Source organism: Gopherus evgoodei, unplaced genomic scaffold (genome assembly GCF_007399415.2).
Source record: "Gopherus evgoodei ecotype Sinaloan lineage unplaced genomic scaffold, rGopEvg1_v1.p scaffold_32_arrow_ctg1, whole genome shotgun sequence".
In the NCBI taxonomy this organism is placed as follows: domain Eukaryota; kingdom Metazoa; phylum Chordata; order Testudines; family Testudinidae; genus Gopherus; species Gopherus evgoodei.
In genome coordinates this window covers 5,935,852-5,951,489 of record NW_022059994.1, presented here as the reverse complement: position 1 = coordinate 5,951,489, position 15,638 = coordinate 5,935,852, and the positions used below count along the sequence as shown (strand labels likewise).

Below are 15,638 nucleotides of genomic sequence, written 5' to 3'. Positions count from 1 at the left end.
AGACCGGTTTCATGGAGATGTGTCCTTGTTTTGGGCCACACGGGACCACTAGGTCATCTAGCCTAAAATCCGGTATAATGCAATTTCCAGAGACCTGCCGATAGTGGGGGGAGCAGAGAGAGGGCGGCGGCTTTGGCAGGCGTTACTGAGCATGCTCAGTCATCAGATCATAAGAATGGCCATAGTGGGTCAGACTAAAGGTCCATCTAGCCCAGTGTCCCGTCTTCCAACAGTGGCCAATGCCAGGTGCTTCAGAGGAAAAGAACGGAACCGGTAATCATCCAGTGATCCAGCCCCTGTCTGTGTGAGCATACTCAGTACAAACCAAGCAGCAAATCTGGGGATGAGGGCACGTAACCCTGCATGCTCCCTCCCACCCCCCCATGCATCACCTCTGGTAATATCTTTTATTGGATCTGTTGGAGAGAGAGAGACAAGCCTTTGAGGTCCACCGAGCTCTGCTGCCTGTCTGGGAAAGGTCCTCAGAGTGTCACAGCTCAAAACAAGGTGGAAGAGATGGAGAAGCATAAGGAGTTACCAAGAAACCACTCCAAATAACACAAGCCAGAGAATCTCACGATGTTACCCCTGTACTAAGCCCAGTGACTTGTGTCTGACTAAAAGCCTCTTCCTGAAAGGCATCAAGAGATGGAGCATCCACCACTTCCCTGGGGGTTTCTTCCAATGATTAATCACCCTCACATGTGCCATGTTTTTAACTGGGATTTGGCTCTTGTTCTGCCTTTCTTGGCTACATTAAAGCACCTTCAATACCCAGTATTTTATCCCCATAAAGATATTCATTTAGTATCTATTTAATGCCAGGTACAGCCTGTTAGAGCCAGTCAGGAAACGGAGGAGGAAGGGTTCCGAGGAATAATTTTGACAACAATGGAAAAAAAAATCTTTTGACAGAGTTTTTAAAGGAAAACTGAAGACTGGTTTTCCTAGCGCAAAACTGAAACTTTCAAGAAATGTGACCATTTAAAAAACGTTGGCATAACGATGACACCATAGCCTCATACCTTAGTTGCAACATATGCCAATGCATGGAGTTTTCCATTGTCGGAACTCCACACCGTGAGGTTAGCTACACTGATGGATGCATTATTCCGTGTCTTCACTACGTCTGCAATGAGCGTTCGGTTGGAATAGCTGTGTCAGTCAGCGATGTGTGCTCTTCAGAAGAACGGCCACACTGGGTCAGACCAAAGGTCCATCTAGCCTCAGTATCCTGTCTTCTGACAGGGCCCAGTGCCAGATGCTTCAGAGGGAATGAACAGAACAGGGCAATTTAGTGACTGATCCATCCCGTCGTCCAGTCCCAGCTTCTGGCAGTCAGAGCCAGGGACACTCAGAGCATGGGGTTGCATCCTGGACCATCTTGGCTAACAGTCATGGAGAGACCCATCCATCATCCATCTAGGGAAGTTGTGGAATCTCCATCTCTAGGGAAGTTGTGGAATCTCCATCTCTGGAGATATTTAAGAGTAGGTTAGATAAATGTCTATTAGGGATGGTCTAGACAATATTTGGTCCTGCCATGAGGGCAGGGGACTGGAATCGATGACCTCCCGAGGTCCCTTCCAGTCCTGGAGTCTATGAGTCTATGAGTCTATCATGAGATTCTCATTCTATTTTTTCACACCTCTTAACTGATATAGCTACACCAGCCTGAATTTACAAGCTAGTCTACACTAGTGGGTTCGAGTGGAGGTGGGGATAGAAATCAGGATAGAAATTTCCCCATTGCTAAATCCTATGTAAAGTGCTTTGAGCCCTATAGCCTGAAATTACCCTGAAATGCAAGGATATGACTGTCCAATGGTGGTGTTCTTAAATCGCTCTCTCCGTGAACAAAAGAGGCGTCTAACTGGGACTAGTGACCAGATGCTGGCTTAAGGAGTTCCAGTCATTGCACAGACTAAAAGGGTTAAATACATCATAGCTGTTTCTATTTACACACCAGTATGGTTGTGTATTTTATTACAACACTGGCCACGGTTCCTCCACTGGTGCACAGGTAGACCTTGCCCCCTGGAGGTGACAAGCAGATAAAACAGTGACTGAATCCTGCAATAATTCTCTCCAGTGGAGGTAAAGCTGAATTGTCCTGCTCTGAGTTTTGTGCTATACAACGTGATTAGTGAATTTTCTTGTCACTTTAGTGCACTGCTGGGGAGGTGGGTAGGGGATGGAGAAATGGAACCAAATTCACTGGGGTTTGAAATGACATGGCTATAAATAGTAAGACATCATTTTCTGAAAATGTTTGGCCTACATTTTTTTTCTAGAGTAGAACAACTTTTCAACCAAATCAAACATGTTTCCAGCAAATTTTTGCTTTGGTCAAATTTTTCTGGCTTTTTCCTTGAAACAACAGAAAACAAAAGCCAGTTTCCCACAAAAATTGTGTATGTGGGGGGGTTCTTTGAAAAAGTGGAAATCAGACATTTTTGAGGTGAAACTTTTTTCCATTTTCAATAAAAATGTTCCATTTTCAGTTACAAAAAAGTTCAGATTTTGAAAACTGAAGAGGAGAATCAAAATTTTTTTTCTGAAAATGGAAAACATTTTTACAGAAAAAAAAATCTGTTCCTGAGCAGGGACTGTCTCTCGCTGTGTGTCTGTGCAGCGCCCAGCACCACGGGGCCCTGATCTCAGCTGGGGCAGGGACTGTCTCTCCCTGTGTGTCTGTGCAGCGCCCGGCACAATGAGGCCCTGATCTCAGCTGGGGCAGGGACTGTCTCTCGCTGTGTGTGTGTGCAGCACCCAGCACAACAGGGCCCTGATCTCAGATGGGGCAGGGACTGTCTCTCCCTGTGTGTCTGTGCAGCGCCCGGCACAATGGGGCCCTGATCTCAGCTGGAGCAGGACTGTCTCTCCCTTTGTGTCTGTGCAGCGCCCGGCACAACGGGGCCCTGATCTCAGCTGGGGTAGGGCCTGCCTCTCCCTGTGTGTCTGTGCAGCATCCAGCACTACGGGGCCCTGATCTCAGCTGGGGCAGGGACTGTCTCTCGCTGTGTGTCTGTGCAGTGCCCGGTACAATGGAGCCCTGATCTCAGCTGGGGCCTCTAGGCATGACCATCATGTTTACAATAATGTCACAGGAATCTTTTAATACTCTGAAGACAGTATTAGAAGCACTGTGTGAAAAAATTATACATTTATTTATTTTTTAAATAATCAAAGGGCCAGATTCCCAGCGGGTGTGAACTAGCCGTAACTCCATTGGAGTCAAAGGGCCAAGACCCCCAATGGATGTAAAAAATCAGCATTGCGCCATTCACTTTATCGGCGTTACCCAGATTTACGCTGCCTGAGGCTTTGTTAGCTGAAATAGAGATGAGGACACAGGATGTTCTGCATTCCATATATGCAGACAGAGGCCAATCCATCCATTTAAATGAGCACAGCTTCCTTTTGGCAAATCCATTTATAGTGAGTGTTGCAGATTTCAGACTTGATCTGAGTCTTCTTTACTGCAGCACAGCTGTTCTCTTCCGCAGGACCCGATACCGTGAACCTGTGAAAGGAGTGAAGGAGACAGTCACAAGCAGTGGGTTCAGAAATGGGGAAGAGGATCTATCCAGCATGCTGGGGTACCAGCCATCATCTCTAGTCTTTCCCTAGATAGGCTAATAGATGAAAGGAGTTGATACGTTACGTCCAGACCTGGTGGAGAGGTGATTAATCAGAGTGCTAGTGCAGAGAAGACAATCTTTAGAACCATGCAAATGTTCCTCTTTTGAAACATACATGAAAAGTTGAGTCAATTTCAAATTTCAGTGAAAAAACAGGAAGTTTTGATAAATTTTGAGCAGGTTTTTGACCTAGTTTTTGGACCAACTGTGCAGGCAGTTGGGACTTTCTCAGTTTTGAAATTGATCAGCTTTTGAATTTTGAAATCTCCGATGTTGACCAAAAGATTAGATTGAAAAAATCCTGTTTCTCCCCATTTTGTAACTAGTTCTGCCCAGGAGTGTGGGACGATGCAAACAGAGACCCGGATCCTGCAAACATTTATGCACTTGTTTTGATTTCCTCCCATGCATACTGCCATTCACTTCTGAGACTTAACCCCAGATGTGTTTGCAGGATTGAGGCCCTGACACTGTAAGATGTAATGGATGAAATCTTTGCCCCATGGAGGTCAACAGCAGATTTTCCATTGACTTTAATGGGGCCCAGGGTTTTACACTATGTATTTATTGCAGACTGATGTCAAATACTAATCAAGAATCACTCACAGCATTTGATTTAACGGGGAACCATCCACCCAGGTCCACATCCTCCCTGAGGAGGTGATGCTGAGTCCAATCCACACCGGATTTTGATTTCCTGTAAGATTCTGTGCGAACTCCTGTGAAATGGACACAGGGTCAGAGAGAACTGAACATTGTAGAATTCTCTGGCTCCTTTGCTCACGATGCAAATGAGACCTGATCTCTAGTATTTGAGTTTTGATCATTAATACTGGTGACAAGTCAGAACCAGATGAAAGTCCGATTAGAAGTAAACATAACAAACAATGTATAGCATTAATTAATAACTGAATCAGTCCTGTTCCCCTCCACCAAGATTTTGATGATTTTTGGTTATCATTTTCGGTGAACATCAGTAAACATTCTCCATTTTTTTTAATGACAATTTTTAAAATTTTGTGTTGTTTTTTTTTAAACACAGCTCTAATGAATAATTAATAGCATTTCAACCCTGGGCAAACATGTCAGCTGTTACCCGCCCACTGCACCCCCTTTCCATATAGGATTCTGTACTGAGTGAACAAACCCTGTGCAACGTTGTTATACAGCTGTTACCCAACTGCACCACGCCAGAAGTAGCCGCATCCCGGTGATAGCTGAACAATCCCTGTCTCCAGTTTGTACCTAATCATTTTAACATGGTAAAATGTTTTTGGATCTACTATTAATGTATTTATTTATATAAAAATTTAATTGTTCCAAGCCTAAATATATAGGCTTGGGACGATTCGATTTTTATCGGCAAATGTTGACTTCACCGTACACACACAAACTGATGAAAAATATTTCCACTGACAATAATTAAAATTTACAGAGAGGCAAAGAAAGAAAAATGTTATTTGAGAACTTAGCATTTGATTTAAGGATTCTTACTTTGTATATGTTGACTGTTACAAAACTGAACCTCTTTGAATCTCAACATCTACTGTCATTAATTAATTATGGTCTGACCTCGCTTCCCAGTGTCTGACCCCGCCCCATGATTTCCAACAACTGAAAATTTACAGCAATAAAAATTGATTAAAAAATACTTCAAATCCATAATTCTGCACAACTGAAAATGTAAATTGTTTAAAAAAACGATTAAAAATAAATGGAGAATATCTGTCGAAATTCTGAAAAAAACTAACATTTTTTCACAGGAAAAATTTAAAGTGAAATGAACAGAAAAATTGTGAATGAAAATTTTACTTTCAAAAGTTTGTTGCTGGAAAAATAAAAGAGGGCTTCATGACCTGCTCTCATTGACAAGGACACAAATATGTTAGGTGAAGTGTAACACATTCTTTACCAGCTCCTCCCGGTCCTGGATCACTAGAAGGTCAGATCCCCTCTGTGAGCAGTCATCACGGCTCAAGCGCCAGTATTTATTCTCTTTAGAAACCCAGTAGCACTTGTCCATGTGTAGCACCCAGTGCCTGGGGCAGAGTTTGCACTCGGAGCCCTCTGGACGGGGAAATGGAACAGTTATTAAAATAATGGATCTGATTGTTCTAACCTGCTCCACCAGCAGAGACACACAGAGCCTTCACACTCAATGTTTTAGTGAGACGAAGTGCAGCACATTGGCAGAACTCTGGGGGGCGCGGTAAGACCATAACACCATGGGGTGCTCAGAGTAAGTGCTGGTTCCAATACCCCAGTGTGATGCAAGGGGTCACTGTGCTACAAGTTAGCAGAGCAGAAGGATCAGCAGGGCGCGCTGTCCCTGCACAATCAGTGCTGGCCCCAATGCCCCTTTGTGGCGCTGTGGGGGCAGGCGGGGGGCTGTGTTCAGTTATCAGGGTAGAGGCTCAATAATGTGCTCTCACCTTGCAGTAGGGTGACCAGATGTCCCGATTTTATAGGGACAGGCCCGATATTTGGGGCTTTTTCTTATATAGGCTCCTATTACCCCCTACTCCCATCCCGATTTCTCATGCTCGCTATCTGATCAGCCTACCTTGCAGCCACTGCTGACCCCAGTGCACCAGTGCAGTGCTGGGGACGCTGTGCTGCAGGACTCAGTAGGGAGTATGCTAATGTCAGTCAATGCTGGCCCTGATCTCAGCTGGGGCAGGGCCTGCCTCTCGCTGTGTGTCTGTGCAACGCCTGGCACAACGGGGCCCTGATCTCAGCTGGGGCAGGGATTGTCTCTCCCTGTGTGTCTGCACAGCGCCCGGTACAACGGGGCCCTGATCTCAGCTGGGGCAGGGACTGTCTGTCGCTGTGTTTCTGTGCAGCACCCGGCACAACGGGGCCCTGATCTCAGCTGGGGCAGGGCCTGCCTCTCCCTGTGTGTCTGTGCAGCGCCTGGCACAACGGGGCCCTGATCTCAGCTGGGGCAGGGCCTGCCTCTCGCTGTGTGTCTGTGCAGCGCCTGGCACAACGGGGCCCTGATCTCAGCTGGGGAAGGGCCTGCCTCTCGCTGTGTGTCTGTGCAGCGCCTGGCAGAACGGGGCCCTGATCTCAGCTGGGGCAGGGCCTGCTCTCCCTGTGTGTCTGTGCAGCACCTGGCACAACGGGGCCCTGATCTCAGCTGGGGCAGGGACTGTCTCTCGCTGTGTGTCTGTGCAGCACCCAGCACAACGGGGGCCTGATCTCAGCTGGGGCAGGGCCTGTCTCTCCTTGTGTGTCTGTGCAGCGCCCAGCACAACAGGGCCCTGATCTCAGCTGGGGCAGGGACTGTCTCTCGCTGTGTGTCTGTGCAGCACCTGGCACAACGGGGCCCTGATCTCAGCTGGGGCAGGGCCTGTCTCTCCTTGTGTGTCTGTGCAGCGCCCAGCACAATGGGGCCTTGATCTCAGCTGGAGCAGGGCCTGCCTCTCGCTGTGTTTCTGTGCAGCGCCTGGCACAACGGGGCCCTGATCTCAGCTGGGGCAGGGCCTGTCTCTCCTTGTGTGTCTGTGCAGCACCCAGCACAACGGGGCCCTGATCTCAGCTGGGGAAGGGACTGTCTCTCCCTGTGTGTCTGTGCCGCACCTGGCACAACGGGGCCCTGATCTCAGCTGGGGAAGGGCCTGTCTCTCCCTGTGTGTCTGTGCAGCACCTGGCACAATGGAGCCCTGATCTCAGCTGGGGCAGGGCCTGCCTCTCCCTGTGTGTCTGTGCAGCACCCGGCACAATGGGGCCCTGATCTTAGCCGGGGCAGGGCCTGCCTCTCGCTGTGTGTCTGTGCAGCGCCCGGCACAACGGGGCCCTGATCTCAGCTGGGGCAGGGCCTGTCTCTCGCTGTGTGTCTGTGCAGCGCCTGGCACAACGGGACCCTGATCTCAGTGCCTCTAGATGCTACACATGTAATACACATATCAGCTAAAGAACTATAAAATCGTAATGCACTATTATCGCGAAAGCTGCCTGTATCTTTCAAAGCTCAGATCACCCTGGCTGGCTGGTAGCAGTCACTGTTGAGGCTGTAGTTTCCTGGCGATATTAAAGAGGCTCATGAAAGGAGGGATGGGATAGAAGAGGTGGGAACAAAGGTGTCTCGGCTTTATGTAAACATCCGGGTATGTAACAGTGAGGGTGAGTGATGGGTTGGATACAGGATGCGTGGGGGGGTTACCTGCTGAGCTGTTTTCCACCACACACAAATTTCGTTTCAGGCAAGATCGGAAACCCTCCAATGTACGGTTGCACGCTGGTGTGTTTTCATTTTTCTGCGGGACGGCTGCCGTCGGGCGAGTCTGGGATGGGCACTGGCCAACTTCAAGATAAATAGAAACAAACAATTGGAAAAGACAAGGCCAGATTCCAGCTGGGGTAGATCAGCCGTAACTCCATCCACAGATGCTGATTTTTGGTTTTCCCAGAGGGTGATACACCCCTGCTCTGTCCTGAGGCCCCATCCTTGCTCCGCCTCTCCCCCGAGGCCCTGCCCTCTCTATGCCTCTTCATGCCCCTGCTTCACCCCCTTCTCCATCCCCTCTCCCTTCCTCGCCCCACTGTCCCCTGCCCCATCCCCCTTCTCCTGCCCTCCAAACAGCTGATCAGCAGCCAGCCCTGGGGCCACGCCAAACCACTGTGGCTGGTGGGTGCTGAGCACCCCCAATTTTTTCTTTCTTTCTATGCTTGAGGTCTGGAGCACCCCTGACGTTAGTGCCTCTGGCTCCATTGGTGTCATTGGGCCAGAACCCAGCTAGTGTGACTCAGCCATAGTGCCGTTGGAGTCGATGGGCAGATCAATGACACTAAGGCAATTTATAGCAACTGAGAATCTGGCACAGTTGTCCCAGAATCACAACTTTCAAGGCTAGAAGAGACCATTAGGATCATCTAGTCTGACCTCCTGTATCACCCAGGCCAGAGGCCGCCGCTCGGCGATTCTCGCATAGAGCCCCAACAAGGTGTGTTGAGTTCCCGGTGTGTTGCTGGGCCGCAGCCCAAAACCCACTGCCGGGGGCTACTCACCCAGGACAGCCAACACTATCACAGCTCCCAGCAGGACGATGTTCCCGGCCCAGCCCACCCGATGCCAAAGCGGGCACTGTGGACAAGCTGCAAGAATCAAGGGGGGAAATGCAGAGCCGGTTTGCATGCACCAGGGGAGATAACTGCCTGTGGTGCACCCACACCCATTGACATCTGCAAGGCGACATCTCTGCCCTTTAACACACTGGCCTGGCCTGTTTGCAGTTCTCACTCCTCAGTGGAAAGAAGCCCCCTTGTTTGACTGTGGCTAGCTGAGCAAATTGCATGCAAAAGTCTCTGAGAAGGAGGTGGATCTGACACTGCTCTTCTCAGCTCAGCAGATCAGGAAACCCGCTGCTGGAAGTGTGTGTGTGTGTGGGGGGAGATGAACGTGTGTTAATGATCATACAGAGATACAGTAAGCTGGTGTAAACCATCAGCTCTGAGTGGATCTCTAAACTGAGGCTGGCCGGGACGATACCAATCATCTCAACTCATCTCCTGCAACAGACGGGGCTGGGAATTTCACCCAGGATTTCCAGCCCCCAGCCCAGCAATACGTGGTGGGATGAAAGCGAGACACAGAACACATCGCTCAGTGACACACCTTGCAGAAGGTGTCATCTCTTAGGGATCCCTTTGTGCTGCCCGATTTAGAGAGGGGGAGGAGCTGTCAGACCCAGTGCAGAGAGACCAACGCTCGCCTTGGTTGTGAAGCCTACAAAAAAAACTTGACAATGGCTAGGCTGAGGGTGCAGCCACCACAGCTCCTCACAGCTTCCATTATGGGCTCGTCATTCTCCCTATCCGTTTGTCCGTCAGCTTCTGTCGTCTCTTGCCTTAGGCCCAGATTAGAAATGCAATAGGGCAGGGCACTGCCTTTTTATCCCAGGTTTGTGCAGCACCCAGCACAACGGCGTCCTGGTAAACGACCGGGGCTGCTAGAGGCCACGAAAATACAAATAATAATTAAGTGACTTGATCGAGGTCACACAGGGAGTCAGTGGCAGAGCCAAGAACCAAAACCAGGTTTCTCACGTGCTAGTCTGGTAGCCTAGCAACAAGGACATCGAGCCAAAAGAGGCTCTTGCACTGATAGACTGGAGTGGGACTGCCTCGGGGTGGTGACTCAGCGAAAACCCTGCTCCCTCGGTGGTTCAGAGCCACAGCTGATGGGTTTAGGCACTAAAAATTCGTTGCTGTTTTTTTATCCCCTCCAGGAGTCAGCCCGACTCTAGAAGGAACTGGAGTCGGTAACAGAAGTCTGTCCTCTTAAGAAACTCACCTGGCTCCGTTTCTGTAGTTTCTGGGTTGTGATGGTTCCTCATCATAACCCTGGAAATATTTATCCTCTCTGCACTGCTCTGAGACAGGGCAGTGCTGTTATCCCCACCTTGCGTAGATACCAAGCATAGGCACCGACTCAGTGGGTGCTCCACAGGGCTGGAGCACCCCCAGGGAAAAATTAGTGGGTGCTCTGCACCCACTGGCAGCCAAGCTTCTCTCTCCCCCCGCATGCCGCACCTCCTCCTCCACCTACCTCTCAGCTCTTCCCGCCTTGCTGCCACCAAACAGCTGTTTGGCAGCATGCTGGAAGGGAGGGGGAGGCGTGGGAATGTGGTGCGCTCAGGGGAGGAGGCGGGGAAGAGGCACAGCCGGGGTGAGGATTTGGGGAAGGGGCTGGAATGGGGGTGGGGCTGCGGTGGGAGGGGGGCTGGGACCAGGGCAAGAGAGGGGTCGAACACCCACTGGTGGAAGCAGAAATCGGTGCCTATGATACCAAGGCCAGAAGGGACCATTGTGATCATCTAGTCTGACCTCTAGGATAGCACAGGCCAGAGACCTGCCCCAGAGTAATACCTGCAGCGGTGCTGTCAGAAAAACATCCCAGCTTGAGTTAAAAAATGGTCAGTGATGGAGAATCCCCCATGACCCTTTGTAAATTGTTGCACGGGTTCACTACTCTCCCTGTTATAAATGTACCCGTATTTCCAGCCTGAATTTCTCTAGCTTCAAGTTCCAGCCATGGGGTTGTGTTAGACCTTGGCTGAACTGCAGAGCCCGTCATCAAATATTTGAACTGACAGCCTGGGATCAAGTCACCCCGTCTCCTTTTCTTTGTTACGCTGACGAGATGCAGCTCCTGGAATCTCTCACTGTAATGCAGGTTTTCTAACCGTTTAATCGTTCTCATGGCTCTTCCCTGACCCCTCTCTAGTAAATTAACCTCCTTCGTGATCTGTGCGCACCAGCATTGGCCGCAGAGCCTAGCAGCGGTTGTACCAGTGACAGATACAGAGGTAACAGAACTCTGCCCTGTCTCTCTACGCCTGCTTACAGGTGGGAAACTGAGGCAGTGAGTGATGGAGGGCCAGCTTTCCTAAGGTATTTAGGCACCTAAAAAAACAGCCAGATGTGATTTTTTTTAAAGCCTCTAAGTCCCTCTGAAGCCAACTTGCTCAGGGACCTAAGCACCTGTGGAAGTCTGACCCTACGTGCCTAGCTCAAGATGAGACAGGGAGTGTGCAAAAAAGGACCTAACTCCAGGTCCTCCAAGCTCTGAGCAAGTATTCTCCCCACCCCCCCGCACCCCGGGGCCCAATGTAATGGCACAGGAGGGCAGAGCTGTACAATATACTGTGACCAACTCGGTCTTGCTCTCACTATGCCCACGGCCTGCGTGAAATCATTTTCTGTGCCAAGTAAAGCTGCAGTCACTCAGCGCTGGGGTCAGATTTTCCTCAGTACCCCCAATCCGGGCTCGATGTCTCAGGAGACAGCTGTCCAGATGGCCCCAGTCCAACAGCAACTCCGGCTGTGAGGGTTTAGGGGCAGATTTCCAGAGATTAGCCCCCAATGCGCTGGGTTCCCCTGGAACCTAGCCACTGAGTTGGGTGCCCACTCGAAAGTCGAGAGCCCCTGCAAATTTGATCCCCGTTGCGGTGCTGAGCATTGTGGGAAAATGAATAAGTCAATCAAGGCGTAAAGGCCAGATGCTCAGCTGGTGCAAATCAGCAAAGCCCTGTAGACGGCAGTGGCATCACCATGATTTACACCAGGGGCCAACCTGGGTCTTAGACTGACCCTGGTATGTAATCATTCAGAGACACTGTCTCATTTACCCGTGCAGCAGCGAGTCAAAGCCTTACGCTGACCTTCTCCTACGGGCTAGAGCAGTGGTTCCCAAACTTTAACAACCCATGAACCCCTCTCACTAAAATGTCAAGTCTCGCGACCCCCCTCATAAAAGTGAAAATTTCCAGGGATTTTCTCCTTTACCTGAGTATAAATTACAAAAGCAGTGATCTGGGAAATATAAAATGTGTTCTTATGACATGCTTATTGCACACTTTATTAATCATTACAGTATTTTTATTACATTATGAAAATGGCAACACTCTTCCAAGACCTCCTTTCATAGCTTGTATCACTTTGACTAAGCCCGTTCTAAGACAAGGCTCCTATGTTTCATCAAGGACTATCAGATGTGAAACAGTGGGAAGGTATTTAGGAAGCCAACTCAAAGAGTTCCTCCTACACAAGCATTCACGTCTTGAGTAGTCCAGGCAAACAACACACATTACAACAAAGCTTAAACTTGTTCTTCATAATAATTTTACGAACAATACTAGCTGCCTATTTAATTTTAAAGACAGCAAAAAATATCCCCCTCTCTTTCCATTTCTTCTAAGGAGTCCTGACATTTCAATCTCCTCAGTGTGATAGAGACACTCGCTTTGATCTGCTTAGCTCTTGGAAGTCCAGGGGCTCCGGGCTGCTGGCTCTGTGCTGCCCAGGGTCCCTCGGGACAGCTCTGTGCACCATTAGGGATTTTTTTCCAGAGACCCCCTGTAACATTTCACAAAGCCCCAAGGGTTCCCAAACCCCAGTTTGGGAACCACTGGGCTAGAGGAACCTAAACCGAGACCCCCAGCTGATTCAAATCAGCTGAAATTAGAGTGACCAGACAGCAAGTGTGAAAAATCGGGACGGGGTGGGGGGGGTAATAGAACCTTTTTTAAAAGAAAAAGACCCAAAAATCAGGACTGTCCCTATAAAATCGGGACATCTGGTCACCCCAGCTGAAATGCCACCATGGAGCTGATGTGTACATGTTGATTCTCTAGCCATGCATAGTGATGCCCAGACAAAAATCTGTGTGAAGGTGGAAAGAAGGTGGCATGTAATTGGTAAAAGCTTTCCAGGGGTGTTATAATCATCCTACCACCAAGCGCTGCCCCAAAATTGAGAGTTAGGGTTACCCTGAAAAGGAATCCAGGTCTGGAAATGCACAATTAAGGCAGTGACAACTTAAATCTGCCCTGTAGTGATGCCATGAAATACAGATACAATTAGGATGAACACATTTTAGCATTTTGGATGCTGGGTTGATGAAGCTGATTTGAAAGAGACATTAGATTGTCTTCAGGTTATTTTCTTTCATAGAGTCAGGGCTGATTTCAGATCTCAGTGACCCTGTCCCAAATCTGGAGTGACTCCACTGCAATGAATTGTACCAGGGTTGGATTCAGATCTCAGTTACCTTGTTCCAAATCCAGTGACTCCACTGCAACGAATGGGATCAGGGCTGGATTTTCACCTCAGTGACCAGAGGCAAATCCAGAGCAACCCCACTGAAGTCGGTGGAGTTAGGACCAAATTCTGATCTCTGTGACCCTGGTGTAAATCCGGAGTTAATGCAGTGAAGTCATTGAAGTTGTGCCCACTTACACCAGATGGGGATCTGACCCCTGGTGCATTGCTAGACCTGCTATTTATCAACATTACAGTAGCAAAAATGGAATCCCAGCCTCCCAAAATCCACCCCCCTGAAAAAAACACCACAAAGTGAAGTGCACTCACTGTGATGATCAGCCGGGGCCGACCTGTCGCTGGGCAGGGAGCCTGCCGGGTGGGTGAGATAAGTGTAGATTACTCCCCCCTCAGCCATAGCCAGCAAAGGTGACAGGCAGGGAGCTGGGTGTGAAGGCACCGTCCTTGTGTCTGAGATAAGATGACCGACACCTCTTCTATCAGGAAATATTGTCTCTGTTGAAATATCCCCACTTCTGACCACTGCATGGGCTTTGGCGAATGGCTGAATAATTTGTACCTTCTGACCCAGCTGCTCTTCGAGGGTTGGGTGCTCGACCCTACTCAGATTCGATGGAGATTCTAACTCAGGCAGGCAGCGAATCCCACCCTGGAGCACCAGGCAGAGCCAGTGCAGACAGTCGTGTGTTTACCTCCTGCCCCTCTGCTTTTCTCTGTGCTTGGAGAATAAATGGTCTTTGAGGAGGCTGTCCACAGCAGCCACCTGTCAAAAGCCTGTGTTGCTTTCTTAGCTCAAGAGGCGGAAATGAGCTCGAAAAAAGGGTGGGTGGACAGTTTTCTAACAAAACGTTTTCTTGGGGGGTTTCACTCAAATGACATTTTTTGCAGAAAGCAGCCACTTTCCCAGAAAAGTTTGGAACGTTCGTCCCCCAACTAAACCCCCACACACACCCAAAAAGGAAAGGCTTTGGTCAGAGGGTTTGGTGGGGCGGTTGCAGAAGAAGTGGAAAGTTTCCACTGGAAATGTTGGTGAAACTGGCGGGAAAGAAAAAATCATTTCCCTCAACGTTGTCCATGGAAAAACAACCAGCATTTCCCAGTGGTTGAAATCAAACTTTCCTGGCACAGTTCAATGGCATGGTCCAAGGAGCGGGAAATTGGTGGTTTTAATATTCATTGTTTGCATAAGAACCTTGGAGCAGTTGTTTCATTATATGTGTGACGAGGCTTGCCTTTCCTTCACTGCAGCTAGCACCTTAAAAATAGCAGTGTGGATGTTGCCTCAGGCGAGCAGCTCAAGTCCAGGTCTGTCGTGTGCCTTCCCTCAGGTCTTGGCTGAGGGGACTGGCCCAAGTCACTAGCACTGTCCCAGCCACCCTGCCATTTTTTTGCATGCTAGCTCCAGGGAAGTCTTTACACAAGCAGCCCTAAGTGGATGCAGAGCCTGGCAATGAACTACTCTCCTGCACATGCCCCAAGCTGTTCCTCAAACCTCCCGGCTCATTGACTAGAAGCTGGTGAAAAAAGGTCGCGCACACACACACACACTCTCCCCGCCTCGCCCCCCCGGCAATGAAGTTTTTCTTTCCGCTGCAGAAGACCTTTCCAGCCCACCCACTGCTCTGAATGTGGTGCTACTCCCCGGTGACCTACCCTGAGGTTTAGAACCCAGCATCAAAACAGCTGGCGAATGTGGCTGTGAAAAGTGATTAATAGTTTCATAGATTTAAAGGTCATTAGAGCATCTTGTCTAACCCCAGATAACAGCAGTACTGCAGATGTCGAGTCCACAGCAGCTATTTGAGCTAGAGCAGGGGTTCTCCAACTGGGGGTTAGGCCTCCTCAGAGGGTTGCGAAGTGATTACACGGAGACGTCACGAGCTGTCAGCCTCCACCCCAAACCCAGCATTTATAATAGTGTGAATTATAAAAAGAAGTGTTTTAATTTATGAAGAGGGTCACACTCAGAGGCTTGCTGTGTGAAAGGGGTCCTCACATAACAGAGCGCTTCACTGCTCGTCCCAAAAATCAGTCAGAGACCACTTAATATGCAAGCACCAGTGCCCACCACCGTGTATATACAGTCCCTTCCAGCCAGCTCCCTGGGAGACACATAGCTTCTTCAGCCAGTTGTGCACTGCCACCACAAGCTCCTCCCTTCCTTGTCCCACCTTCTGCTTCCTTCCTGCCAGCTTTATTTAGCCTCCTGGCTAACAACACCCGCAAGTGTTTTTCCCTAAGCCCTTTGGCCAGCCACACCCAGCCAGTACCAATTAATACCCCTTAATTGGAGCTGGGCTAACAGAGGCCTGGCCCGAACCTTTTTGGCCAGCACCCTGCTACACTGGGGCGGGGGGGGGGATAGCTCAGTGATTTGAGCATTGGGCTGCTTAAACTCAGGGTTGTGAGTTCATTTCTTGAGGGGGCCAT

General features: G+C 49.4%; 1 protein-coding gene and 1 pseudogene across 1 annotated transcript; both read right to left on the bottom strand.

Annotated features, from left to right (window-relative positions):
* LOC115640862 overlaps positions 1–13,967 on the bottom strand; it is a 33,040-nt pseudogene extending 19,073 nt beyond the window's left edge.
* LOC115640870 (killer cell lectin-like receptor subfamily B member 1B allele C) lies at positions 3,200–9,030 on the bottom strand. The gene is made up of 5 exons (XM_030543948.1): positions 8,655–9,030; positions 7,810–7,950; positions 5,557–5,711; positions 4,251–4,363; positions 3,200–3,526 (listed from the first exon to the last, which is right to left on the bottom strand). Exons 1-5 carry the CDS (start codon positions 8,779–8,781, stop codon positions 3,403–3,405), a joined length of 660 nt encoding a protein of 219 aa, XP_030399808.1. The 5' UTR covers positions 8,782–9,030; the 3' UTR covers positions 3,200–3,402.
* Positions 13,968–15,638: the final 1,671 nt, after the last annotated feature.

Bases quoted from the DNA above. Each gene is read 5' to 3' on its own strand.
- LOC115640870 (XM_030543948.1), bottom strand. From the start codon at position 8,781: ATGCAAACCGGCTCTGCATTTCCCCCCTTGATTCTTGCAGCTTGTCCA. The intron at 5,712-7,809 runs GTAACCCCCCCA...TTCCCCGTCCAG, and splicing joins GGTGGAAAACAGCTCAGCAG to AGGGCTCCGAGTGCAAACTC. The intron at 3,527-4,250 runs GTGAGTGATTCT...CTCCTTTCACAG, and splicing joins TCCCCGTTAAATCAAATGCT to GTTCACGGTATCGGGTCCTG.